This window comes from Rissa tridactyla, chromosome 8, assembly GCF_028500815.1.
Source record: "Rissa tridactyla isolate bRisTri1 chromosome 8, bRisTri1.patW.cur.20221130, whole genome shotgun sequence".
Classification (NCBI taxonomy): Eukaryota; Metazoa; Chordata; class Aves; order Charadriiformes; family Laridae; genus Rissa; species Rissa tridactyla.
In genome coordinates, this window is record NC_071473.1 from 28,644,954 (window position 1) to 28,669,481 (window position 24,528).

Here is a 24,528-nt window from a genome sequence, read left to right on the forward strand (position 1 = left end):
TAAGAATGTCTCCCACATTCCACAGTTTTTGGTACACACACTGGGAAAGTTAACAAAGAGCTGAAAGTACAAATCGTTTTAACTTTACATTGGCTGGCTTCTTACCTCAGCCCATGAAAGCTGCCGCCTTTGAAAATGCATCTCAAATGCAGGACTATAAAACCTATACAAGTGTTTCTCTGTTCTTATGAAAGATCTCAGTTTTCTTGTCTCTAACTCAACAGAACACAACTTGACTACAGCATAGAAAATAGAATTCTTTAACAGAAATCCACACTTATGTTGAAGTACTTTTGCGTAATCTAATTTTTTCTAAATTTTCAATTTATGTTTTTTTTTTTTTTAATCAACACAACTGGGAGGCAGAATTAAATGCTTTTTCACTACAAAGTGGAAACACAAGAGAAAGGCCCTATAAGGACACAACTAAACAGGATTCCCTCACACACTTAGCATTTATGTCCTCACATCATTTAATTGCAACAAGAAAAGCAATCTGCTTTTTTAGTTAAAAGCCTCTTTCCTTCAACCGGAAGAGTAACTTGCTTAGGCAGCGTTTCTTTCGTCCAATTTCCTAGTGTAAAGTTCTTGACCAGTTTCCCAGTGAAGAGTGACCGCACTGAAAGCCTGGTACTTCCCCGTGGCTGCCAAGCTGCATAAACGTGTGCCATCAGGACAAGTACAATGTAGAGCCTCACGCGTATGGCTTGCTATCAGCTAATCTCAGTCTAACCCATTGGAAGGGCCGAGTGTTATAATATAACAGTTTATCCCTCCTAAGCCCGAAAGAAAGTCCTGCAGTGTTTCTTTTTATCCTGCAACATCTGCAGAGATTAGCAAACAAAAACACGTGTTACAGAGCTCAAGTGACAGCTACATCTGTGCAGCTCTGAGTGCCACATATGGTGTCTACAGCAGTCGCAAGATGTTTTAACCCTGCTGGCGCCAGCTGTATCCTGAAACATTTGTTCTTTTTCAAAATGCTGTTTCACAGTACGTGCCAAAGAGCAGTTGCAAGTGTTTTTTCGTGTTTCAATAAGCACAGGTAAGACATGCAGCATTTAGGCTGATACCAAGTCTTAAAATTGCCTTCCTAGAACAGCTTCAGGTGGAAACACCCACAAAACCATTATTCAAAACAGCTATTCATTACCCCATCTACACTGTCACAGATGTGTATATGAAGCATGATGACAATACGGGGGTTTTGTCAATTAAACCTCATATTCAGACAATGCCAAGGTGACACGCTAGTCCTGATCACAGGGAGTCACAAATCTAACAACTGCTGACAGGTCTCTTCAGTTTGGCTTTGCATGGCAGACAATTATCGTTTAAAAATGCAGCGCTCAACTGGTCTGTCTACTGACAGACCTTTGTTAGCTTCTTGCAAATTCAAGATTAGGTTTCCATTGCAGTCTGGCTGCTGAATTACTTGTAGCAAATAATTTTTCATTTGAAAATGCAGCCCCCCACACAAACACGAATAGTGAAGAAAATTTAACATCAAGCAGGAGTGGCAATTCTCAGACACTAGGAAACCATACAACAACATCCCTCCAAAGAAGCCAGAAGGCACATGCCTTTGAGAAACAGTGCCCTGCGCTGCTAATAAGCAGGTGACTATACTGCAAGTTTTCATGGGAATGGACACCAGTGTTTTCTCCCTCACACCAAGAGATGCGATAGGACTCTCAGTTCACGACAACTGTGCTTGGAACACCACACTGGAGAATGACACCCCGAGAGTTTAAAAGTCACAAACAAGCAGCTTCGGTACTTTCCGCAACCGTGCCCTCCTTTGGACAACAACACACAACCAAAGCAGCTCCAAACTACTAAGAACTAAATCAAGTTAGCACCCAGCTTGATAGCTAGTTAAGATGTCAAAGCTGAAGGGGAGAAAAAAAACCCTACACATATCAAAAGCTATTTCTGTTTATAGCTACCGCTTACTGTCAGCTACTGTGGAAAAAGTTATTTGTTTGTGCAGTGACTGTTGAGAGCTTACCCCTTCTCTATTCATTCAGTATATGATCAAAAGGGAGCCTGAAGAGATTAGGATCATATGAAACTCAATACCCGAAGTTTCTAAAAATGATGAGTAAAATCTGGGGAGATAAAGGGGATGGAAAGAGAATCAGGCCTACTGCTGACATTCCCAATTCATCTACTTCTACTTTCATTATATGGATTAGAAAAATGATTCAGCACTAATCAAAAAATCAGACAGATCAAATCTTTGTGTAAGAGAGCTCCAGTCATTGAGAGCTTGCAGTTGAGAAGACAAGTGAAGGAAAAAAATATATTAGCACTGTCTTCTGCCACAATGCTTGCATACCTGGTCTGCAACTCCAGGTAGGCCAGCAGATTATCAAGCTGTTCCTCCCAATTCTTTGCCAAGCTGTCGAATTCCCTGTTTGCTGTTAGAAATCCTATTAGACGAGCCCAACTACAGCTTTTTCTTCCTGAAACCTCAAAAGTGACCTGGTTCTCCCACTATGTTATTAGTTACTTGGTTATTAGCTATCATCACATGGTCAGAACTTACATCCAGCCCCATCGCTGGTGTGGTGCTTTGAAGCAAGGGCTTAGTCACTGGTATTTTGCCACTTGTTGAGCCACTTCCAGCAGCTGGAGACAACGTGTTCACTGCGTGGTTGTGAAGTGGTGTGGTCCCTCCGGTGACGGCAATGACCGGCTGGGAGGCAGGAAGCACCCCAGAAGCCTGGAGCTGTACCACGGTGGGCTGGGGGAGCACCACTGATTGACCTACAACACAAGAACAAACAGGAGTGCTCGGTGTTATATGAAATTGATTTGTACATGACTAGTTTGTAGCGGAATACTGATACAGGAGGTGGAAAGTCTCCTGCCTCTTCCTGCCCCTCACATCTATCTCAAGTCCAATTCTAGAGCATTAGTATACTGCAGAGGAGAGGAATGAAAAAAAATAATCTCAAAAGCCTGCAGGGCTATCCTGCAAACCAAAACTACACATATTAAAAGGATCCAATAAATCAAGCTCTCTCCCAAAAGCTCTTCAAAGTTAATAGAAGTTAAAACTTCAAAATGTTACTAATTTCAGTATTGCTGATGCTTGATGCACTTTGAGCAACTTTTTCAAAGAACTTAGCCAGCTTACCTCAATTCTCCTTCTCCCTTTTGGCCATCCCTACTTTATTGCTGTAATCAATGGAAAACTTACTACACAGAAGTGACTCATACTATACAAACCAATGTCAGAATCAGCACAGAGAAACAACAATGCAAGTTACACTTTCAAAATGTAAGTTAAAGCTTTAATTCACACTAAGACAAGACAAATCTTTTTTAAGAAATGTCTTAGGTAAGAAATTTTATGCAGAAGCTGAACAAAGCTTAAAGAAAAGCAAGCAGAAAAAAATGAGGCAATATTGACAGATTTTGAAATGGAATTAAAAACAGTCACTTCCAAGAAATTTCAGTCCAACAACTACAGTTAACTCAAGCAGGTGCTTAAGTAATATTTTGTTGTCAGAAAACACATGAACGTCTCTCTAATCCTTTGTAACAGGATGACCTCTCCAGCTTTCAGAAACAGCATGTTCCAGCTGAGCGTTCCAACCAAAATGCACAATGACGTATTACAGCATTTACCCAACCTTCTGGAAGGTGAAAAATGAAGTAATTCACCTAGCGCCAAAATCTTTATGTATGAGGTGTAGGATTAAATCTCCTTTTTTGCAGAGCTGAGCTTGAAGACATCATAAGTTAGTACTACCCTATTTAAGAACGTCAAATGGGAAATTTGAGATTATTTCAACAATCTTTTTTATGCATGAAGTATGTGATGCTCTAAGATCATGCTTTATTCTATAAGCTTTATGAAAGGGACTATAAAAATATCATTCCTCCTGCTCCTTTGAAGATAACGGTATATTTCACACTGGTAGCTCCAACTTACCATGTGCAAGGGATTTTCATTAATGAAAAAGATCCTTATGGCTTTTGTTATGGAAGCAGCACAACAGAATTTTTAAACGCATCATCGGTTAAAGAAAATACGTGCCATGGAAATACTTTCCCCAAAGTATTTCCTCTACAGTTCCTCACAGAAACTACTCTCCTGACTTTTCTCCAGGGAGAAGGAGAAACTGATATTCACAGTATTATACTTGTATCCAAAAAATCCATATCCCCAACATTCCTTATTCCAGATGGTATTTTATCAACTGGAACATCAGAAGGAATAAGAATTAGGTCACACTGACTGTGTTCTAAGCAGTCTAACAATCTTAGGCATGTTGTAACAAATGTCAGCATCTCCAGCTTTGGCTTAACTCCTGATGGAAGAGCAATTAGTAATGAAGACGAATTTTTCACTGTTGCAATAATTTCTAGATACAGGCCCTTAAAGTATTTGTCTCCTTTTCCTTCCGTGTCTCGGAGCCTGTACAGTCAACTGCAAGAGGCTGCAGCCATCAGCTGGTGAAAATGAGCAACTGCATGTGACAATTTCGGCAATGCAAGTAATGTCCATGCTGCCTTAGCTGAAGAGTAAAATAATGCTTTGGATACAGAAATGAAGGCTCAAGCTATTTCAAAAATCTGTTACAGGTCAACGGGAGGAATGAAGAATTATCAGTGGACAGAAAATCATTTGCCTCTCATCAACATCAGTATGCAGCTGTAAGCAACTTTTCTAACCTCTAACATAGCTCTCAATTTTTAGCAGATTTCACAACATCCTATTTGATGCTGAGATAGAAAGCCATAAACTCATATTTCCACCATCCTGTGGCAGTTTCACGTGGGTAAAAAAAAGCTCTTATCACTCCTCCCAAGCTTTCAAGCTTCATTCAAGCCATCCTAACTGATCCTGCTGTATCTTCCTTTGCTTACCACAGAATAGCACTGTAATCACCGTATGTACCACTTGCCGTCATAAGTGGAGCAGGGCAAAGGGTCCCTAGAGATGCTTCCAAATCAGCAGTTTTAGCTCCACAACTGCCAGTGCTCAACGTAGTCTCTTTTGCTATACTGCCTTCCATTCCACATAACGCCCAGCTGAGTGCTGTTTCTCATCGGACTACATGAGAGAGGAATAAGGCCATCTTCTCATCCTAAAGCTTTTTCAGCAAAGCATGTAGGAAGCATCTTTTTTCTCCTGCCCCTCCCATTTCACCTGCCAAAGCGAACTTTATCCTAGCAACCATCCCAAACAGATAGTGTTTACCCTCAAGACCTGGCTCGGTCAAAATAATTCACCTACCTTTAGGAGGTGCTGGCTGGATGTTAACAACTGGCTGATGCTTTGGCAGTGGCACAAGGGTGGGAAGAGTCTGAATAATGATGGTTTTAGCCGGGATGCCAAGATTAGCCTGAGGTTCTGGTACAGCAGGCAAAAGAGGTTTGGGTTGTATCAAAGGCCTGGACACTGTCTGACCACACCTCTTCAGGGTCCTTGCAGAATTATTTGCTAGGAAAGAAAAAAAGAATCAGAGTTGGACCAGAAGATACAGAATAAAGAATTCAAGCAGTAATAACAAGGCTTTTGGTGTGGGTTTTTTTTTTTTTACCCATCTATAATATTTGTTAAGAACAGACACATCTGATCACAAATTCAAGTCAGAAATGACAGGATATACTAGTGTTTGTTAGTTAAACATTCACATGCAAGACAATACGCACTATCTACGGAATCAGAGTAACCCAGTCTTTCATACCAGACCGAGAAGTGATGCTGACAGCAGGCTTCTTCCCTCTGTCTCCTTCGGGGGATGCTGGGCTTCTGCAGCTCTTGCTGTAGAGAGAGATGGGAGACATCTGGGAGCTACAGCTGAAGTCCACATCATCCTGCAGACAGAAAGTACATGAGATTAACATTTCAGAAACATGTAAATGTGTCCGCTAGCAGTTCAGAGTATAGCAGCCTTCATCACATCTGTATCGCTGCTTCAGCGAACAGGAGAAAGTTTTTGTTCTGCAGTTTTATTCTGGTCAATGCCAAGTACTACTGAAAACCAAAAAAGTACCTCTCCATTTGCCCCTCTGCAAAGAGGGGCAGATGCGAGCAACTGCTAGACTTTAGAAGGCATTTTGTTTGGCAACCAAGCCAATATGCACAACTGAGGAAACAGAACTGAACATGCTCTTTTTAGAATGGGTCACAGCAGGGGAGGAAGGAAAACATCACTGAAGGGAAGGTGTTTTTGCAGGGGTTGAAAAAATAAGCTGTTTCTTCTAATGCCATGAAGTTGGTGAGACAAGTAAATCACTGGGCCTTTTGTTTGTCCCAGCTGGTTGTGAATGACTGCTGCTACGTGTGTTACATGGAGGTTTCTGCATACAGGTACATTCTGCATCAGAGAGTCGACAGACGATGGAGACGGAACTGAACAACTCGAAGTGGCTGGTGATAAGGGTTCTGTCTTCACACTTTCATCTGCAAGAGGCAGATAAAGAAATTTTACTGTACAAGTGTTTAACTATGGAAGATCAGTAAAGAACATATGGCCCTACACCAGCTATTTAATTCCTGAAGCAAGGCACTGCAGAAAACATAGTGAGATTAAAGATACTAAACAGCTTAGCTTGTAGAGCAGCCCTCACCAGCTGTACCTATTGTACAGAAGCACAGCATGACTTCTCATTACAGAGGCAAATGCTGCAGGACATCAAATAGTTTCACATAAGTTACCACTATCCTGAAGTTATAACAGCTCACCCTTATGGGGTGGTGGTGGGGAATAATCACACTTGCAAAATACAAAAGGTAAGTTACCTTCATAAGTATGGCCTGCAAGATTCCAAAGATCCGAGTCCCAGGACATCAAATCCAAATCAAAGTGAAAGTTACAGAGATCATTTTCCTGAAATGACAGTTCAGAAAAAGAAACAATACAAAAAGACAATATACGTTGAAAACACCAGCCGTTATGTTCACATTCTTATAGCTCTGGAAAACAAAACAAAACTATCACTTCAGTTGCCTTAAGGGCTTTTATCTCTGCTGCCTTAAGGGTACAATTCCCAAATGGAATACACAAGACAAGGCTTCTTTTAAAGCTTAGAACTGTAGGAAAGGAGCATACCAGTTTCAGACCATTGCTAATTACTGTACTTTGTAATTTGTACTGCACATCAGTAATTTGTAAAGTGGAAGTTCTAAGTCCAGTCACTGTACCACTTTATATAAAACACAGGTTTTAGCAACTTGTTGGCATCCTCCCCTTCATCTTAATTGAAAGACTAACTTGATGCCCTTCCATCGTCAGATCTCAAAGCACTTTATAAACAAAAGCAGCATCAGTGTCAATTTTCCATCAAGAAGAGAGACACAAGGACTGACTTGCCCAAGATCTGATGAACAGCATGTATTAGGCCTCCCTATATTTGAATAAACTGACATCATCATCTTCTAAAGCCAGGGACTCCAGTTTCCTCTTCCAACAGAAAAGGGAGACTAAAATCACTTCATATATATTATTTATTGTGTGACTTTTAAGACGGTGATCAGGTTTTTGCTCTGTTTTTTCTACTGATGCAACTGTAAGTCTCAGTTCCCTACTCAACGTAACATTTTTATGAGCACTTGCATGAAAGATACGAATATTACATGCCAAATTTATACAAATATATAGCAAAGATTTTCCTGCTAAAAACTATCCTGCAAACCTACCTCTCCTTACATTCTCAACTTGCCTCATAAAGGAAGGCTCAGAAAGTCTGCAGAGTGCACTGACATTAGTATTCACAGGCTAGGATGAAGAAAAAACTCATCAGAGCATATTTATGGGAAGAATGACCAAAAACCACGGCCTGAGCTGTGCAGTGAGAACCTCCACACAGATAATTAATGCTGATGGGGATACCCTGCCCTTGTACAATGCAGCAGTTCCCAAGTTTTCTACAGCACCTGGCTCTACGATGCCTGTACGCATGTTCTTAGTACTTGAGATTGATGTTGGATAACCCAGGGGCTGTGCTGGAGGTGGAGTAGGACACAGTGAGCAGAGAAAAGGCGGGGGAAAAACAGGCAGTGAAGAACCCATGAGGAAAATACCCCGGGACAGAAAAAGCAGCATATATGATCAGAAATGGTTTGCAAGCAAAGGGTTTAGGAGAAAATCCAAAACCAGACAAGAATACAAGAAGTCATATTACAGGCAAAGTGACAAAGCATAGCATTGGTGGCCACAGATGTAACGGGCCCACACTTCTCCACAATTCTCCTCCAATGGAACCCAGAAACGCACTCTCCCGTCAGCATGGCCGCGCAGGGGGAGTCTCCCTTCACCAGGTCAGTGACAACACAGCTTTCCCTGGGCGCAGCCCCTCACACTTTCACCTTACACTCTCCCCTTTAACCTCGGCTTGTAAATCTCCGGCTTTGACGCCGACAGCTTACTCACAGACGGACAGCCCGGCATCTCAGCAGCTCAGGCAGGGCTGAACGGCTAAAGGCCTGTAAAGCCTCCAGCACTCCGCCCCGGCAGCTCGAGTGCCTCCCGCCAGGTAGCCGCCCTGAAACCCCTGGCGCTGCTCCCCGGAGTGCCCGGTACTCACCTCGGGCTCGTCCCTCGGCGCCCGCCGCGGCTCCGCGGCGCCCAGCAGCTCGCTCAGCTCCTCGCCCAGCACCGCCTCTGCAGGAGAGACAGCGGCCTCAGCGCCGGCCCGGCCCCGACGGGGAGCTCCCCACCGCCCGGCACCATCCCTCGGACCCCCCTCCACCGCGCTCAGCCCAGCTCACCCCAGTCGAGACCCGCCCCCGGGGCCGGCAGCAGCCCCGCCGGCTCCCACTCGGCCTCTGCCATCGCCATGGCTTCCGCCTTCCTCCCGAAACACACGTCTCCTTCCGGGCAGCGCCACGCCCCGCCTACGGCGGCCGCCGGCGGACAGACGGCGGGGCGGGGAGTGGCTTCGCTTTCCCACCCCAGAGCCCGCTGCGGGGGCCGTCCCCACCCGCACCCCGGCACACGGCGGCGGCTCGTTAGACACTGGCGTTTATTCAGGACCAGCTGACACAAGCACGAGTTGGGGGGGCGGAGCCGCGGGGGGAAGGTCCGTGCGGGGAAGGGGCTGGGGCTGGCAGCAGGCGGCGGAGGCGGCCCGCGGCCCCGGGTTGGTCTTCGCGCGTGGGCGGTGCGGGAAGGCAGCTCCGCTCTCCGGGTGCGGGCAGTGGCGGTGTACAGGCAGCGTGGGTGGTGTCTCCAGCCGGCAGCAGCGGTCAGGACTGCAGGCGGGGGGGCGAGGTCCCGCTGGGCCCCGGCCCGCGGCGCTGGGGGACACGGTGCAGTTCGGTGGCGGCCAGGCTGGAAGCAGAGGAGAGGCCGGGCTGGTGTTACCCCTGAGGTACCTTAGAAACTGGCATCTTTCACTGAGCAAGAAGCAAAGAGCCGTAGGAAGGTTAACAAGGCCTTGTGTGTTTATACGCGTTGTATGAGCGACGCACGCCTTGCTAACGAATATGCCCCTGAAGAGGAACAGAAGGCTGGTGATAATAAGGGAACATCTCTCTGCAAGAGGCGCCGAAAACCAGCCGAGAACCGGGCAATTGGTAAAAACGACACGGATCTGCAGAGGGAAAGGTAAAGGCGGCAGTGGGAGATAGAGACCACCGACCCAATTAGAGACTGAACAGAACTGCCCCCCTCACTCTTCTGGAGTATGTGCACATCAATTAAAGGACATTATAGCTTTAAATGAAAGTGAGAGACTGTACGGACCCATATAAATTGTTAAGATAAGGTACTAACCAATAATTGTAATTAAGGGCGTGTATTTCTGTGTTTTGAATCGTATAAATATTCCAAGGAGGTTGTAGGCCAGTGTGCCAGCTTTGTGGATTAGCACCTAGTACCCATCTCTGCACAGAAATTATTTAAATAAATACTTCCGCTCTTGTGTGTACATTGGCATCTTGCACACCAGGTGAACAACCCCGCTTTCGGGACAACACTCCCCCTTCCCCTCCCAAGAGGTCTCCCCACCTGGGAGCGCCCCAGCCAGGAGGATAGCTGCCCAGGTGAATTTTCCACGTGACTCCCAGCAGGAGCAGGGGGTAACGGTGGAACATTTCCAGCATGCTGCGAGAGCACAGGGTGCTGCAAGGGTCTCGCAGGCGCTCACCTTACAGGTTGGCATCATACGCTGCGTTGGTGAAAACACCAGGCGATCCTAGGTCACTGGAAAACAGAGACAAGGGTGTCAAGATGGCAGGAGCATGAAGGGCAGGGGTTAGCACAGCCCCATCAGCCCTGAAGAAGGTTCCACTGCGTCTAAAAGCAGCCTCACGTGGGCTGATCTGGGTGACGCGGGGTCACCGCAGGGCTGTGATGGGCACAGGGCAGAGCCACCCTCCTGCACAGCACGGCTCTCACCTGGTGGGGTTCAGGAGCTTCTTCTTCTCGTCTGGTAATGGTGTCAAAATGTCCACATGGGTGATGCAGATAGAAAAGAAATAACCAGATCTGTTTAGTGAGGGACTTGAGAAGCTACAGCAGCAGCGTCTGAAACTGAACCAAATTTGACAAGTACAGGAGGGAGCGGGGAGAGGGAGCTGAAACAATTGGCTTCTTCCCCTTTGCAATTAAGGTGTTTTTCGGACTCTGCCCTCCAAACCTGGCTGCTGGCACTTCCAACTGGACAAACTGCCAAGGAAGTGCTGCCAGATCAAAGTGACTCGCAGCAACTAAAACTCATGGATTGGGGCAGTCACACTTGTTAAACTTGTGATCCTCCCACCCTCTCCTGGGACTCTCTAACCCCCTGGTCTGAGAGCCCCTGGCCAAACTGGGGGGTCTGCGGGAGGTGTTTCTGTACCTCTGTCACTGAGCCGCTTGGCGAGGAGGGCAATGAGCGTCCCTGAGAGCACGATGCCCGCTACTGCCAGAGCTGTGCCACTGCTGTAAGCCAGGACTTGCTTTAAAAAGGGGGCACCATCCTCTGAAACAGATCCACAGACCCACAGGTTAGAAAGTTGTCAGAAGGGCTTTGCAGCGCCCAAGCTGCTGGGGTGCCCCCCACCGCATTCAAGATGTGCTGCAGGACGCTGGACACTCCCAGTGCTAGAGGAGTTGGAGGTCCCACCGTACCTGCACAGACTGGGGGATGCCTGGTCCAGTTCCCTGTGGCTGTGCACCGGAGCACCTCTGCTCCCATCCGAACAAACCCCTCCTCGCAGGAAAACGTGCATGTGGAGTTGTATGTGAAGTTCCCATGCAGGTGAGAGCAGCTCAGCTGGCCTCTGCTGGGGGGGTCCAGCACTGGGCAGCTGATGGCTGGAGATAAAGCACAGCGGTAGCATCAGTAGGACAGGACTGATGGTGGTGGGATGGGGACATGTGGGCTGGGGAGCCAGGTCATGAGCTGCCATGGACAAGGGGTGCTAAGGGGAAGGGATGCTGGGGAAAGCAGTCTGCTACAGCGGAGCACTTCCAGAAATGCATGTGATCACAGGATCTACCTTTGCAGTGTGGGGCATCCCCAGTCCAGGTCCCTGTGGACATGCACTTGCGGCTCTCTGGCCCCATCAGCACAAACCCTGTCTGGCAGGAGAAGACACACATGGAGCCGAAGGCAAAGTCCCCGTGGAGGTGGGAGCAGGCAGCCTGGCCCATCTTGGGGGTGGCCAGTGTTGAGCACTTGATAGCTGAAAGAGTAGAGAGGCGTACTTCAAAAAGAAGCCAGGAGACTGCTGGGACCAAGAGACCAGGGAACATCCTAGTGTCACGCCAAGGCCAATGACACCCTGAGATCTAGCAGCAGCGCTACCTTCACAGTGTGGGGCATCCCCAGTCCAGTTCCCTGTGGCCGTGCACTCGCGGCTCTCTGGTCCCATCAGTGCAAACCCTGTCTGGCAGGAGAAGGCACACGTGGAGCCAAAGGCAAAGTCCCCATGGAGGTGGGAGCAGTTCAGCCCTCCTTGGTCTGGAGCACTGAGCACCGGGCAGGCAATGGCTGCAGAGATAAAGATACACTTCAAGCAGAAAGCTGGGGACTGCAAGGCTTAACTGTTGGGCAAGAGAACCAAGACACCAGAGAACATCCCAGGGTCACCCCAAGGCCCATGACACTTTGAGCAACAACTCTACCTTTGCATTGTGGGGCATCCCCAGTCCAGGTCCCTGTGGCCGTGCACTCGCGGCTCTCTGGCCCCATCAGTGCAAACCCTGCCTGGCAGGAGAAGGCACATGTGGAGCCAAAGGCGAAGTCCCCATGGTGGTGGGAGCAGTTCATCTCTCCTCGGTCTGGAGCACTGAGCACCGGGCAGGCAATGGCTGCAGGGTAAGGAGACAAACTTCAAGTAACAGCGAGGGGACTGTGAGGCTAAACTGTTGGAATGAGAGGACCAAGACACCAGAGAACATCCCAGAGTCATCCAAAGGCCTGTGACACATTGAGCAGCAACTCTACCTTTGCATCGTGGGGCCTCCCCAGTCCAGGTCCCTGTGGCTGTGCACTCATGGCTCTCCGGTCCTGTCAGTTCAAACCCCGTCCGGCAGGAGAAGACACATGTGGAGCCAAAGGCGAAGTCCCCATGGAGATGGGAGCAGTTCAGCTCTCCCTGGTCTGGAGCGCTGAGCACTGGGCAGGTAATGGCTGCAGAGGTAGAGACACACTCCAAGCAGGAGCCTGGGGACTGTGGGGCTAAGCTGTTGGCACCAAGAACCTGGGGTGACACTAGGGTGTTCCCCGAGATTACTGACACTCTAAGCCCTAGCAGCAGCGCTACCTTCACACCGTGGGGCATCCCCAGTCCAAGTCCCTGTGGCCGTGCACTCGTGGCTCTCTGGTCCCATCAGTACAAACCCTGTCTGGCAGGAGAAGGCACACGTGGAGCCAAAGGCGAAGTCCCCGTGGCGGTGGGAGCAGTTCACCTCTCCTCGGTCTGGAGCATTGAGCACTGGGCAGGTGATGGCTACAAGGATAGAGATACACTTCAAGCAGGAGCCTGGGGACTACAAGGATAAACTGTTGGGTCCAAGAGGCTGGGGAACATCCTAGTGTCACGACAAGGCCAATGACATCCTGAGCTCTAGCAGCAGCGCTACCTTCACAGTGGGGGGAGTCTTCAGTCCATGTTCCTGTGGCCATGCACTCGCGGCTCTCTGACCCCATCAGCACAAATCCCATCTGGCAGGAGAAGGCGCACATGGAGCCAAAGGCAAAGCCCCCATGGAGGTGGGAACAGTTCATCTTTCCTTGGTCTGGAGCATTGAGCACCGGGCAGGTGACAGCTACAGGGACAGAGATACACCTCAAGCAGGAGCCAGGGGACTATGAGACTTAACTATTGGAATGAAAGGACCAAGACACCTAAGAACAGTCTAGGGTCACCCCAAGGCCCACGACACCTTGAACATCAACTCTACCTTCACAGCGTGGGGCATCCCCAGTCCAGGTCCCTGTGGCCGTGCACTCGCGGCTCTCTGGCCCCATCAGCACAAACCCTGTCTGGCAGGAGAAGGCACATGTGGAGCCGAAGGCAAAGTCCCCATGGTGGTGGGAGCAGTTCACCTTTCCTCGGTCTGGAGCGCTGAGCACCGGGCAGGCAATGGCTGCAGGGTAAGGAGACAAACTTCAAGTAACAGCGAGGGGACTGTGAGGCTAAACTGTTGGAATGAGAGGACCAAGACACCAGAGAACATCCCAGAGTCATCCAAAGGCCTGTGACACATTGAGCAGCAACTCTACCTTTGCATCGTGGGGCCTCCCCAGTCCAGGTCCCTGTGGCTGTGCACTCATGGCTCTCCGGTCCTGTCAGTTCAAACCCCGTCCGGCAGGAGAAGACACATGTGGAGCCAAAGGCGAATTCCCCATGGAGATGGGAGCAGTTCAGCTCTCCCTGCTCTGGAGCGCTGAGCACTGGGCAGGTGATGGCTACAAGGATAGAGATACACTTCAAGCAGGAGCCTGGGGACTACAAGGATAAACTGTTGGGTCCAAGAGGCTGGGGAGCATCCTACTGTCACGCCAAGGCCAATGACACCCTGAGCTCTAGCAGCAGCGCTACCTTCACAGTGTGGGGCTTCCCCTGTCCATGTTCCTGTGGCCGTGCACTCGCGGCTCTCTGGTCCCATCAGTGCAAACCCTGTCTGGCAGGAGAAGGCACACGTGGAACCAAAGGCGAAGTACCCGTGGCGGTGGGAGCAGTTCACCTCTCCTCGGTCTGGAGCGCTGAGCACCGGGCAGGCAATGGCTGCAATGGGAGAGCAGGTCTCAGAGACAAGATAGATGAGATGAAATCTAGGGATTAGGGCTGAATCCCAGTCAAACAAAACCAAATCTATGGTGATATGTCTTTTATTTATCTTTCTCACTCAGACAAGTCTCACCTCTTCAAAGACAGTAGTAACATAGTTCGTACAATGGTTTTTCTGTCATACGAGTGATTTCCTGGAGGGGGACAGTTGCTGCTCTGCCAGATCCCTGTTTATTTATCGCCTGCACTACCCCCAGGTCACTACCTGCACTACCCCAGGAAGGACCATGGCTTCTGCAGTCCTACTCACCTCCCTCCTTGTCGGGGGAGCAGTGACCTGCCTCCATCCTTGTCACAGTGGCAGGGGAAAGGATGCCCTTATGGCTTTGGAGCTGTAGGGGACCAGGATGGGATGACTGTGATAGCTACAGGGGTTGTGTGCCAGCGTCCCTAGGCTGTGCCTTGTGTGCTTTGCTGTGTGCCAGGGCAGCACCCAACATTTGCTGGGGCAAGTGGCTCTGCTGCCTGCAGGACCACCGCAGGTTAGTGTCAGGGGGACATCAAACACCACCAGCCCCCAACCTGGGTGAGACAGACCCCATTCCCTGCACCTTCTGCTTTCAAACTGACACCAAACACTTTCCCTTGGTAGACTTTTCCTTTCATAGCCAACTTACAGGCAAGCACAGTTCCCCGCAGGATCCCTGGAGGTGCCTGCCATGGTCCCCAAAACCCAGCACTGAGGCGCCCTCCAGCAGGCTTTACCTTCACAACACAGGGGGGTCCTGTCCATACCCCACCAGCCATGCACTGCAGTCCCCGCACTCCCATGAACTTAAACCCCTCCTGGCAGGAGAAGGCACATATGGAGTTGAAGGCGAATGTGCTGTGCGGGTGGGAGCAATCAACCTGTCCCCTTTCAGGGCCAGCCAGCTGGGGACACGCAATAGCCGCAGGCGGGCGGAGACAGGGCAGGGTGCGTGAGGGGAGGGCAGGCAGCCACGTCTCTCACGGTGCCCGCAGCACCATCAGCCTTGCCTTAGCAGGAACCTGGGTTTGTTTTTGGAGTAAAGCCAACTGGTAGTGCTTGCTAACACAGCTTCATTATCAGCAAAGGCGACTGACTGACACATCCGATTCTTTGCAAAAAAGAGAAGTCAATCATACAGAGCTGGCAGGAAAAAACAATGAGCTGTGCTTTGGGAAAGCAAGCCTTTGGGAAATTGAAAAGCCTGGAGTGGGCAGGCTCAGCCCAGCTTGTCTGGGGGAAATTCCACAAAACTGGGAGCTGGCTCCTGACCCTGCCACTGCTGAGGATGCTAGTCATGGGACAGTCACATCACATCTCTGTGCCTGTTCCCCTTAACTGCAGAAAGCTTTGCTGGTCTCAGCTGCATAAAGCAAGCCCTGGGTTGGACCACAGGCCCACACAGCACAGGTGCCATCAGCAGCACTAACTTCAAGGCAGTATTTTTTTTATTATTTTAAATGTATATATACAGAGACCCTGCCCACCCTGACCCCTCCTGCTGGGTCTCCTGGTACAGAGGGTCCCCAGTTGTGTCCCGTGTCTGCTCCAGTCCTCAACTCGTCCCATCCTTGTGCAAGGCTGCAGATGCACTACGCGGCGGCACAGGGAAGGTGGAGCAGGGCTCTTGCACCCCCCCAAAAAAGCCCAGCACCTCTCTGGAGCACCTGATGCCTGGCTGCAAACCCTCGAGCCGCCGACAGGAAGACTTTCCCTTCCCCTGCAGTGTAACATACCACAGCTTTCTCTCCTTTGTGGCTTCCTGCCCTGCTCTGTCCCTCCCAGCTTATATCTAACCTCATCTCACCAGTCCTTGCCCCTCCACTTGTGATGGCCCAGCCCTGCCAGGATACACCCTTCCCCCCGCTGTGGGGCGGCAGCCCCCTTTCGCTCTTCTCTGAGGACCCCCGAGATGCTGAGCACCTTCCCAAGGTGGATTGGGGTGGGCTTGGGGAGATGCAGATGATGTCACCATGGTGACAGAGGTGCCAAGACACCATCCTGCCCTTGCACTAGGTGGATGCATGGTGCTGGCACACGGGCAGGATTCAGGACAGTGAGTGAGTGCACTGGGACAGCCAGGGAGAGCAGGGGCCTTATCCAGAGCTCACTGCCGCTCACCCATCGAAGCCTCATCAGGGAGCTGCTCCCTGCAAGCAGCACTGGGAGCTGCTTCCCCAGAGGGCAGGGACTCGGCAAGCCTAGCCCGTTGCCTGCCTGAGCAGTGTTGGACATGCAGAGCTGGCCCCCACAAAGCATCAGTGCCACATCCCTGAGACCCCCAGCCCTTGGCAGGCCCTACCTGTGCAGGTGGGGGTCTCTGCCGACCACTGCTGGGAAGCCAGGCACCGCAGCGTGTCTGCCCCTCTCCGCTCAAACCCCTCCTGGCACCCGAACACGCAGGTAGAGTTGTAGCTGAAGTCTCCATAGGGATGGCTGCAGTTCATGCGCACTCCCATGGGCTCGAGCTTGGCACACTGCACAACTGGGAGAGGTGCGGCACCATCAGCCCATCAGAAGCACAAGGAACTTGCCCGCTTTGCCACTGGGGCTCAGGCTCTCCACCAGGGAGGGAGGGATGGGGATGGATGGCTCACCGTCCTCGCACTCAGGGCCATGGAAGCCGGGGTAGCACTCACAGCGGTAGCTCCCGATGGTCTCCACACACTCACCGTGCTGGCTGCATGGGAAGGGCTGACAGGAGGCTGCGCACACAGAGGATGGTCATCAGGAGCCACTGGCCACCCTGACAAGGTCCCTAGCCCACCCAATCCAGGTCCACGCCATGGTCCCCCCGCTCACCCTGGTAGCACAGTGCCTTTTTCCTCCGGTTGCAGGGCTCATCGTTCCACTTGCCCGACTCACGCTGCCGCTTGATGTAGATCTCCACACAGTCCTGGTTGGAGCGGCGGTTGTTGGGCTCTCCGGCTGCCCAGTTCTCTGCTTCCTTTGTCAGCGCCTTCCTGGTGCCCACCCAGGTCCAGGTGCCACCCAGCTTGCGGATGCCAATCCAGTAGTAGCGCCCATGGAAGGGCAGGGTTTCATTGAGGTACTCAATCTCTTGCTTGTTCTGGATTGCCACCAGGTCGGTGAAGAAGGTCTGGCAGTAGTTCCTGGCCTGCTCCCACGTGTAGTCCCCTTGGTCACTGTAGTGGTATGTCCAGGCACCCACCTCTAACTGTGTCACTGTGCCTGCAAGAGAGGATGAGATCCGGGATCGACACAGAAAAGATGGGAGCCGGGTGCCTTGGGACATGAGGGTAGGCTAGGGCTGGCATCAGGGCCAAGAGATGCCAGCGACCAGTTGAGTGAGGGGATGGGAAGAAGGGACAAGTGTGGGTGAGAATGGGTCTCTGAGGGTACATGGAGACCTGGGTGTATCAGGCATGGCAGAAGGAGCTGAGGCGGGACAGAGGATGACAGCACAGGGATGTGGAAGTTGGGGAGACGGTGTGAAGGCTGAGATGGGGATGCATGGGATGGGGCGGGCAGAGCACAGGTGGCAGAAGAGCCCCAAGTGGTGATGCCATCCCCTCCTCCAGCACAAGGGGTGAAAGCCCAGCCCCACAGCCCCGCTCCCCTGCCCACAAAGGTTTCCCAAAGGGAACACAACATCGAGATGGTTCCTGTAACACGGTTCCTTCCTCGAGTGCAGAAGTGTACCACTTCAATTTTCGTGCTTCTATGTGAGAGTCAGCTTAAAGCAAGGCAGAGCAATGAGCATGCCCTCAACCCAAAAAGCATTTGGATCCCAAGCTGCTCATCTAAGCCAGAGATCGTCTTAAGAGTCTTCTAAAATTCAGTATTGCAAAACAATGTCTTGCAAAAGTCAAGTTCACATCCTGGTCATGCCCACCAGGCAGGGCAAAGCCAGAGATTAACTGGAACCCACACCCAGAAGTGAAGGGCACTTTGTTGAAACCCTGCTCTTATTTACAGCATTTCACACCACAACTTGATGCAATCAAAGGGTTTTAGTCATAAAAAAAAGCTTCCTCCCTCCTCCCCAGAAGCAGGTATCTCCACAACTGCAGAAAGTGATACAGGGATCATATCTCCAACTCTGCAGAAATTGAGATGGAGATCAAAGTTTGCTCCAAACGACTGGACTGGGGTACCATGTGTCTTGGGCGAGCATATCACACTGTGGTCATGCAGGCAAAGGTCTGCGCATCACAGATTAGATGCAAATCTGTGTCTTCCCAAGTCCAATTAGGGCTCTATTTTGGTCAATAATTGTGCATTTTTCTAAGCAAAATTACCATAATTTGTCTGGTTTTCCTTGCCAACGAGCAAACTATCCACTTTGTTCAACAAAACCAAAGCTGAGGAAAACGTGGCCTTCAACAACACCCTCCTCTTCACCCCTTGGGAGTTTGGAGCTGCAGGACAGAAGCTCAGGGCACCTCCAGGAAGCCTGCCCCAGCTTCAGGTCCCACCACTCAAGTGCTGGCCCTTGCTGCCTCCCCAGCACAGCTCAGGGCAGCTGCTCTGCTGCCTTGCACACCCCATCCCCAAACTGAGAAGGACCAGGGAGCCCATCCACTACTTGTCCATCCTCCATATGCTCTCCTGCCTCTTCCCTCCAGCTACACCAGTAGCACACTCTCTGCAGCACAGTTCATCCCCACTCCTTCCCCTCAGCCTTATGTTACCTGTCCCTGCCCCAGCTGGAGTTGAAACCCTACCCGGGTGCTGTTTGCCTGCATTTTGACCCCTCCACTACCCTGGCATCCCCCAACGCCTACCCCCCCCCAGGGTGCACTCAGGGTGCCTTTGCATTTTTGTTTTGCCCTAAGACCTAAAATCTTGGCCTCCTCCTGACACTTCTGCATTTGCTTCCGTTCCTTAGCTCAATCATGAAAGCTCACTTGGAAAATAACCCAGCTCCCAGGAGATCGCTAGGGACAGAGCAGGCACTGGCAGGTCTTGCTCTGTGCAATGCCAATGTGCGAAGGAAACCATCCTACAGGCAGCAAAACCAAATTAATTTCTACTCTGACTTCTCCTGATGTCAATTAGCAGCTTTAACTCCTTGTGGCAGCAGCCCAGCTGTGCTCCCAACCCTTGCACTCATGGGTCCTGTGGTTACATCTCTGGCTGGCTCTGTAGGCAGGAGGAGAGCTGCTGACGCCTTTCTCCAGTTCATGGTACAATGCACCATCAGCCACGGAGTATTTGGGGAAGAAGACCCGCTGTGGGGACCCCACACACGTGCTCCCCCTGAGGGAGCACAGTCCTACAACAGGTCCTGCTGGAGGGAGCTGGCCCAGGCAGATGCAGCCCTCTCTTAGGTGAGGAAGATCCAGCCACGGGGCTGTCAGCCATGGAATTGTGACGGGTGGGCCCCCAAAATAACATCGCTGCCCTACTCCAGTTTCCTGGACGTGCAGGCTCCTCGGTAGCAGGGTCACGCTGGGCTTATCGAGCAGGCGGCTTACCCCATGCAATGGCAGCGATGCCCAGGTAGCAGATGCCACGAGAGCTCAGAGCCCACGTCCTCCCAGCAGACTGCAGTCTTCCCGCAGCAGCACCCTGCATGTCAGGGAGAGAGGCGTGAGCACGCACATTCCACCGGGGGCTCACGCATCTTGCCATCCACCCACACTGCTGCCAGGTGGGTCCTGGTAGCCAACAGGGGCACATTGCTTGTGCCAGCTTGCACACAGGCATGCATGATGCCACTGGCCAGGTATGGCTCCGCTGGAGAAAGGGCTCATCCAGCGAGGCACTTTGGGAGAGGTTGGTGCATACAGCACAGCTGGGCAGTGGCGCGGGGGGGCATGCCAGCAATGGAGTTCACTCCTGGGGAGCCCCTAAATCCCAGGCATGCCCTGTGCCCCCCACCCCTCCCCGTCCACCCAGGGCTGGCATCTACCTCCGCAGCAGCCGTGCCCTATGTGCCTGGCAGTGCCCCGTGTGCCTGGCATAACCTTGCTGCCATGGGGCTCTCTGGGGCAGCCTGGGTCCTTCCCGCGGGTCCCCGGCAGCAGCACCAGTTTCTGGTAGCGCCCGCCCATAGCCCTGCCCTCCCCTGCCCCCTTTCCCAGGCAGACCCCAACTCATCCCCAAGCAAAGGAGGGGGACCTACCATGTCGGCGCCACAGACGCACCTTGCCCAGCTGCCGGCAGCACCAGGGGCGTCTGGCCCTCGGCGGGCAGCGGTGCTCACACTTCCTCCGGGTGCGCAGAGCATCGCTCCCTGCCCTTGGCCTCTTCCCCCCCCGCCCCAGCCCCACTGCCAGCCCGCATCCTGTCCCACACCCCCGCCTCCCCCGCCGCGGGGCTCTCCCACCCCCAGAGACCCCACTGCCAGCCCGGGGCTGGAGGGGAACAGCAGGGTCAGACCTGGCTGCGGCACTGGTGGGACTCAGCTCGGCACCTGCCCCATGGCATGGGAGCTGGGTGCATCCCCACGCTGCCACAAGGACACGACAGCCGCAGGAGCCGACCCACAATGAGCCAGGTTTGTCTGAGGTGGAGAAGGGCCCCCCAGGAGGGGTCCAGCGTGAACCCATGGTGCCCAGGGCACCGAGACGTCTCCGACTCACCATGTCCATGTTGCAGTGTCCACACTGGTGGTCGGAGGTCGGAGGAGGGATGAGGTGTGATGAGCTCCCACATGGGCTGAGCAGGAACGTGGCTTACAGCCTCCTGTCTCCTGTGCCGGATGGTCTCTTCTCTCACAGGCTTTTTCCTCTGGCTGTGAATCTTCATATACCGTTTATAAACAGTTACTTACACAACATATTTTCCTGTCTGTGCCTTTAAGTTTTTATGAGAAAGATCCAAGAACATGCCAGAGAAACTTCCCCTGAGTTGTTAATAACCTTTATAAACTTCCACCGATGCTTCAGGAACTGCCTCATTGTGTCCACCTCCCCTTGGACCATTCTTGAATCATTATAAATCTTTCCTTAGCCCGTTCTCCTCCTAATTAAAATTGCCTTGGCAGGGTTTTCTGCAGGAATTACTCTGCTCACTTCCAGTTAAAGCCAAAGCGAGAGACATGCATTTTCCAGTTCAGGAGAAATTGATTCTGCTCCAGCGGGACTCACGCTAGACAAAAGGAGGAACTCATCCCACAAAAGCCATAACCCACCACAATGACTTTATCCTTGGCCAACGTAAATGAAACTTGGTTCCTGTCTCTGGATATCTTCCTCGAAAAATATTTTACTGCAATTGTCTATTTTTACCAAATTGCTGGGGATGAGCCTGTGTGTCCAGTAACTCAGGAGCGCTCGCTTTCTAGCAGCTCATGTGCAGAGGGTGCACAATTACGGCCAGGGAAAAGTCAGCCAGGCGGGCTCAGCAGAGAGGCTGAGGGGCAGATGCTGGGGCAGGAGAGCGTCTCCAGATGCTGAGGGTCACCGGGGCAGGGTGGGAGCTTCCTCTCCCATGGGGTGGGAGACCTGCTGGCAGTCAAAGGGGTGCTCACAGGTGCACGGCCCTGAGGGGGAGCAGGCTGTGCCACTCCTGCCAGTTTCACTTCCGCTGAAACCCGACACGGTAGGGCAGAGTAGTAGAAAAAAATATATTCCTACCTTTATTTTTGTAATTAAAAATAGTTTCTGGTATTGTTTTAAAAACAGAGTCGAGGTGGCTGCTGCTGCAAAGGGCAGAATGTGGCCAAGTTCAAAGCTGTTTGTGGGGGGAGGTACCCCCTGCCTGCGGGTACCTGAGCTCAGAGAGGGGGTCCTGCATGGCAGGACAGGTACTGAGGGTTGCTTTGCAGGTAGTGGAAGAAAGTTCATGTGGTGGGAAGGAGAGAAGACCCAAATCAGCTCTGCAGCACTTCCAGGAGCTTGCTAATCACTAGGAGCCCTTTCACACCTCAGGTGGTTTCCAAGGCTGGCTTCCCAGGGAAGGATTCAGGATGCTGCAGGGCACATGCTTCCCATTGGGTTCCTGCTGTCCCACTTACCAGGAAAGGGCCCGTGTCCCTGCCTCACGGGCTGAGCAGCGCAGGGACTTCCCAGGCAGTGGGACGGCGTATCCTGTCCCCCCAGACCCACTCTGAGGGCAGAGCGCAAGCTGCAAGCCAGGGGCTCAGCAGGAACTCAAAGGAGCAGGGACAAAGGCACTTTCCTGTGTCACCTCCTCACCATCCCTCTGGGCCCTGCAGGGATCTGGAATGGAAATGCGCTTCATTTGCTGTGCCCTGGTCCTGAGCCACAGATGGAGCTCTCTCCCGAGAGCTCTCTCCCGAGAGCCCTGCCGTGGGCTGTGTCTGTGTGGAAGGGTGTCCCACTCCCACCTCCAAACCGCCGCCAAGGCTGCCGTGCAGCCAGCGGGTTGGGCAACCCACGCGCAGGTCACAACTGCAGGGCTCTCTGGGGGAAGCAGCTCGTCCGCTGCCAGCTGTCACTGCCTGCCCAGGCTGATGCTCTGCTCCCTCTTGGCGTGCTCGGCCGTGCCACGGGCAGGGTGTCGTGCACATGGCAGCGTGCGATGCCTGCACGAGTATTCCGATGGCTCTGGGAGCACCCACGTGTGGATGGGACCCACGGTGCCAGGGGCTGTATGTGCTGCATGTGGAGGTGGGCAGTGGCAGAGGTGGGCAGTGGCAGAGGTGGGCAGATGCCCTAGGGCTCAGCCTCTGCAGAGGGTCAAGTTCAGGCTGTGCTCCCAGTGTGTCCCCAGGGAGTGCCCAGGACCAGGTGGAGCGAGACCCTGGGAGCAGGGGGTGCAAGGACCACCCTCTCACCACCGCACCGCACCCCCCACCCCGTGCGGGGGCACACTTGTGTTGTTTTTGGCACATGCTCCCACCCCACGGTGGCACAGCCTGTTCCCCTCCTTGTGCAATGTCCCCTGGCAAACCACAGAGGAACTGAGTCACTCTGACACAACCCGCCGGGCTCAGCTGCCACCGGTGATACAGTGGGCAACTTCCTGGGGAGCCCCCCTCACCTCTGCTGCCAGGGAGGGCTCAGCAGCCCACCAGAGCGAGAGGGCACCCGGCGGCACCCCTGCAGGAGCATGGCGTGGTACTGGGGAGGACCCACACCCTGCCGGGGTGCAGCCCCCCTGCTGCTATCCCCCCGCTCCACCCTGGGACCCAGGCGGCTCTCTCTGAGCCTTTAGAGGCACCTCCTGAGTGCAGGCAGGGGACAGCACCCAGCGGCTGCAGGTCCCCAGGGGGTGTTTGACCCAAAGGGTGTCCCTGAGCTGCAGGGTGTCTTTGGGCATGTCTGCCAGCACAACGCCTGGCCTGCAGCCTGAGCAGCCGGACCCTCCTCCGACCGCCCCAGAGAAAAGCAGCACCTGATAAAATCTTTCTCACATTTTGAAAGTGTTTGGCCATGAGAAGACGTGTTATCCCAGTGCCACCCTGGCTTGGAGGGGGTGAGAGGGTTGCAAGGATTAGCCAGGACCAGAAGGACGAGGATGCTCCCAAGACACCCCAGGGGCCGTGGCACCCCAAACCCCACCCCCACAGGGACCCTGTGGTGCTGGGACAGCCCCGGCTGCAGGGGTAGTTTTGGGCAAATCACTCCTGCCCACCCCACCCGGTCCCTCTCAGAGACGTTTCTTTGATCTCAGCTAGAGGACAGCTTTCTGCCTCACACCTTTTCCCCACCATGCTGCTGGTGGAGAGCCTTTTCAGTGGGCACCACTGCCAGCTGGGTACCCCTGCCCGTGCTGCCTGCTGGCTCCCTGGCACCAGGCAGCAGCAACACGTGCCTGGCACAGATAAGGGCTCGCCAAACAGGATGCCGGGGGTGTAGAAAACTCCGCAGTTATCTCCCTGCTTGTGTGGTAGGGAGTAAACAAGCGGCTCTGCCCACCCGGGGAATCCCCAGCAAAGCCTCTGCCCTGCCAGCAAGTCAGGGCACAGGGTGGGTTCGGGGTGATGGGGTGCAGCTCTGGGGATGTGCCACATCCAGGGGCAGCCCCGCAGCCATGTAGGCAGCCCCTGCCCTAAGCAAGAGCAGAACCACTCAGCCTGTAGAGCTGCCCCTGGGAACTGCGACTACTCTGCCTGCGCCCTGCCCGGCTCCCCGCAGCACCATGTATCCCTGGAAGGCCGGGAAGGGTCACTGACCCACCTGGCCCTCCCTCAGTGGCATCCATCTTCCCAGCAGGAGAGCGATACCTAGAGCTGTCACGCTGGCTTGGCACAGGGACGACCCAGGCAGTGGAGGCGTTGGCAGCCAATGGAGCAGGCCACCGGCACCCCAGACATCACCAGCGCTGTTGTCATGTTTCTGGTTTAATGCAAGGATTTCAGTCCTCTGTCTCACAAAGCAAGCCCAGAGACAGATTCCTCTGTTTGTCACCTCTGTCACCCCCTGTGTGCTATTGC

The 24,528-nt window shown here is 52.6% G+C and overlaps 1 protein-coding gene across 6 annotated transcripts in view; it reads right to left on the reverse strand.

Annotated features, from left to right (window-relative positions):
- Positions 1 to 20,419, reverse strand: part of ATF6 (activating transcription factor 6) — a 94,281-nt gene extending 73,862 nt beyond the window's left edge. For 5 of the 6 annotated variants that reach the window (XM_054210538.1, XM_054210536.1, XM_054210535.1 and 2 more), the window contains exons 1-10: positions 10,807 to 10,916; positions 10,365 to 10,395; positions 10,114 to 10,169; positions 8,735 to 9,296; positions 8,551 to 8,627; positions 6,767 to 6,854; positions 6,333 to 6,427; positions 5,709 to 5,838; positions 5,255 to 5,461; positions 2,552 to 2,772 (exon numbers count right to left, since the gene is read on the reverse strand). In XM_054210538.1, the coding sequence (XP_054066513.1) occupies positions 2,552 to 2,772; positions 5,255 to 5,461; positions 5,709 to 5,838; positions 6,333 to 6,427; positions 6,767 to 6,854; positions 8,551 to 8,627; positions 8,735 to 9,296; positions 10,114 to 10,131 (1,398 nt within the window). In that variant the 5' untranslated portion in view covers positions 10,132 to 10,169; positions 10,365 to 10,395; positions 10,807 to 10,916. Of the gene's footprint in view, positions 1 to 2,551; positions 2,773 to 5,254; positions 5,462 to 5,708; positions 5,839 to 6,332; positions 6,428 to 6,766; positions 6,855 to 8,550; positions 8,628 to 8,734; positions 9,297 to 10,113; positions 10,170 to 10,364; positions 10,396 to 10,806; positions 10,930 to 11,078; positions 11,265 to 11,449; positions 11,636 to 11,757; positions 11,944 to 12,077; positions 12,264 to 12,399; positions 12,586 to 12,718; positions 12,905 to 13,037; positions 13,224 to 13,358; positions 13,545 to 13,680; positions 13,867 to 13,999; positions 14,186 to 16,518; positions 16,702 to 16,813; positions 16,922 to 17,018; positions 17,409 to 19,657; positions 19,752 to 20,307 lie in introns of those variants that run through there. The other variant, XM_054210532.1, reaches the window with a different exon arrangement.
- Between the last annotated feature and the right edge of the window lie 4,109 nt (positions 20,420 to 24,528).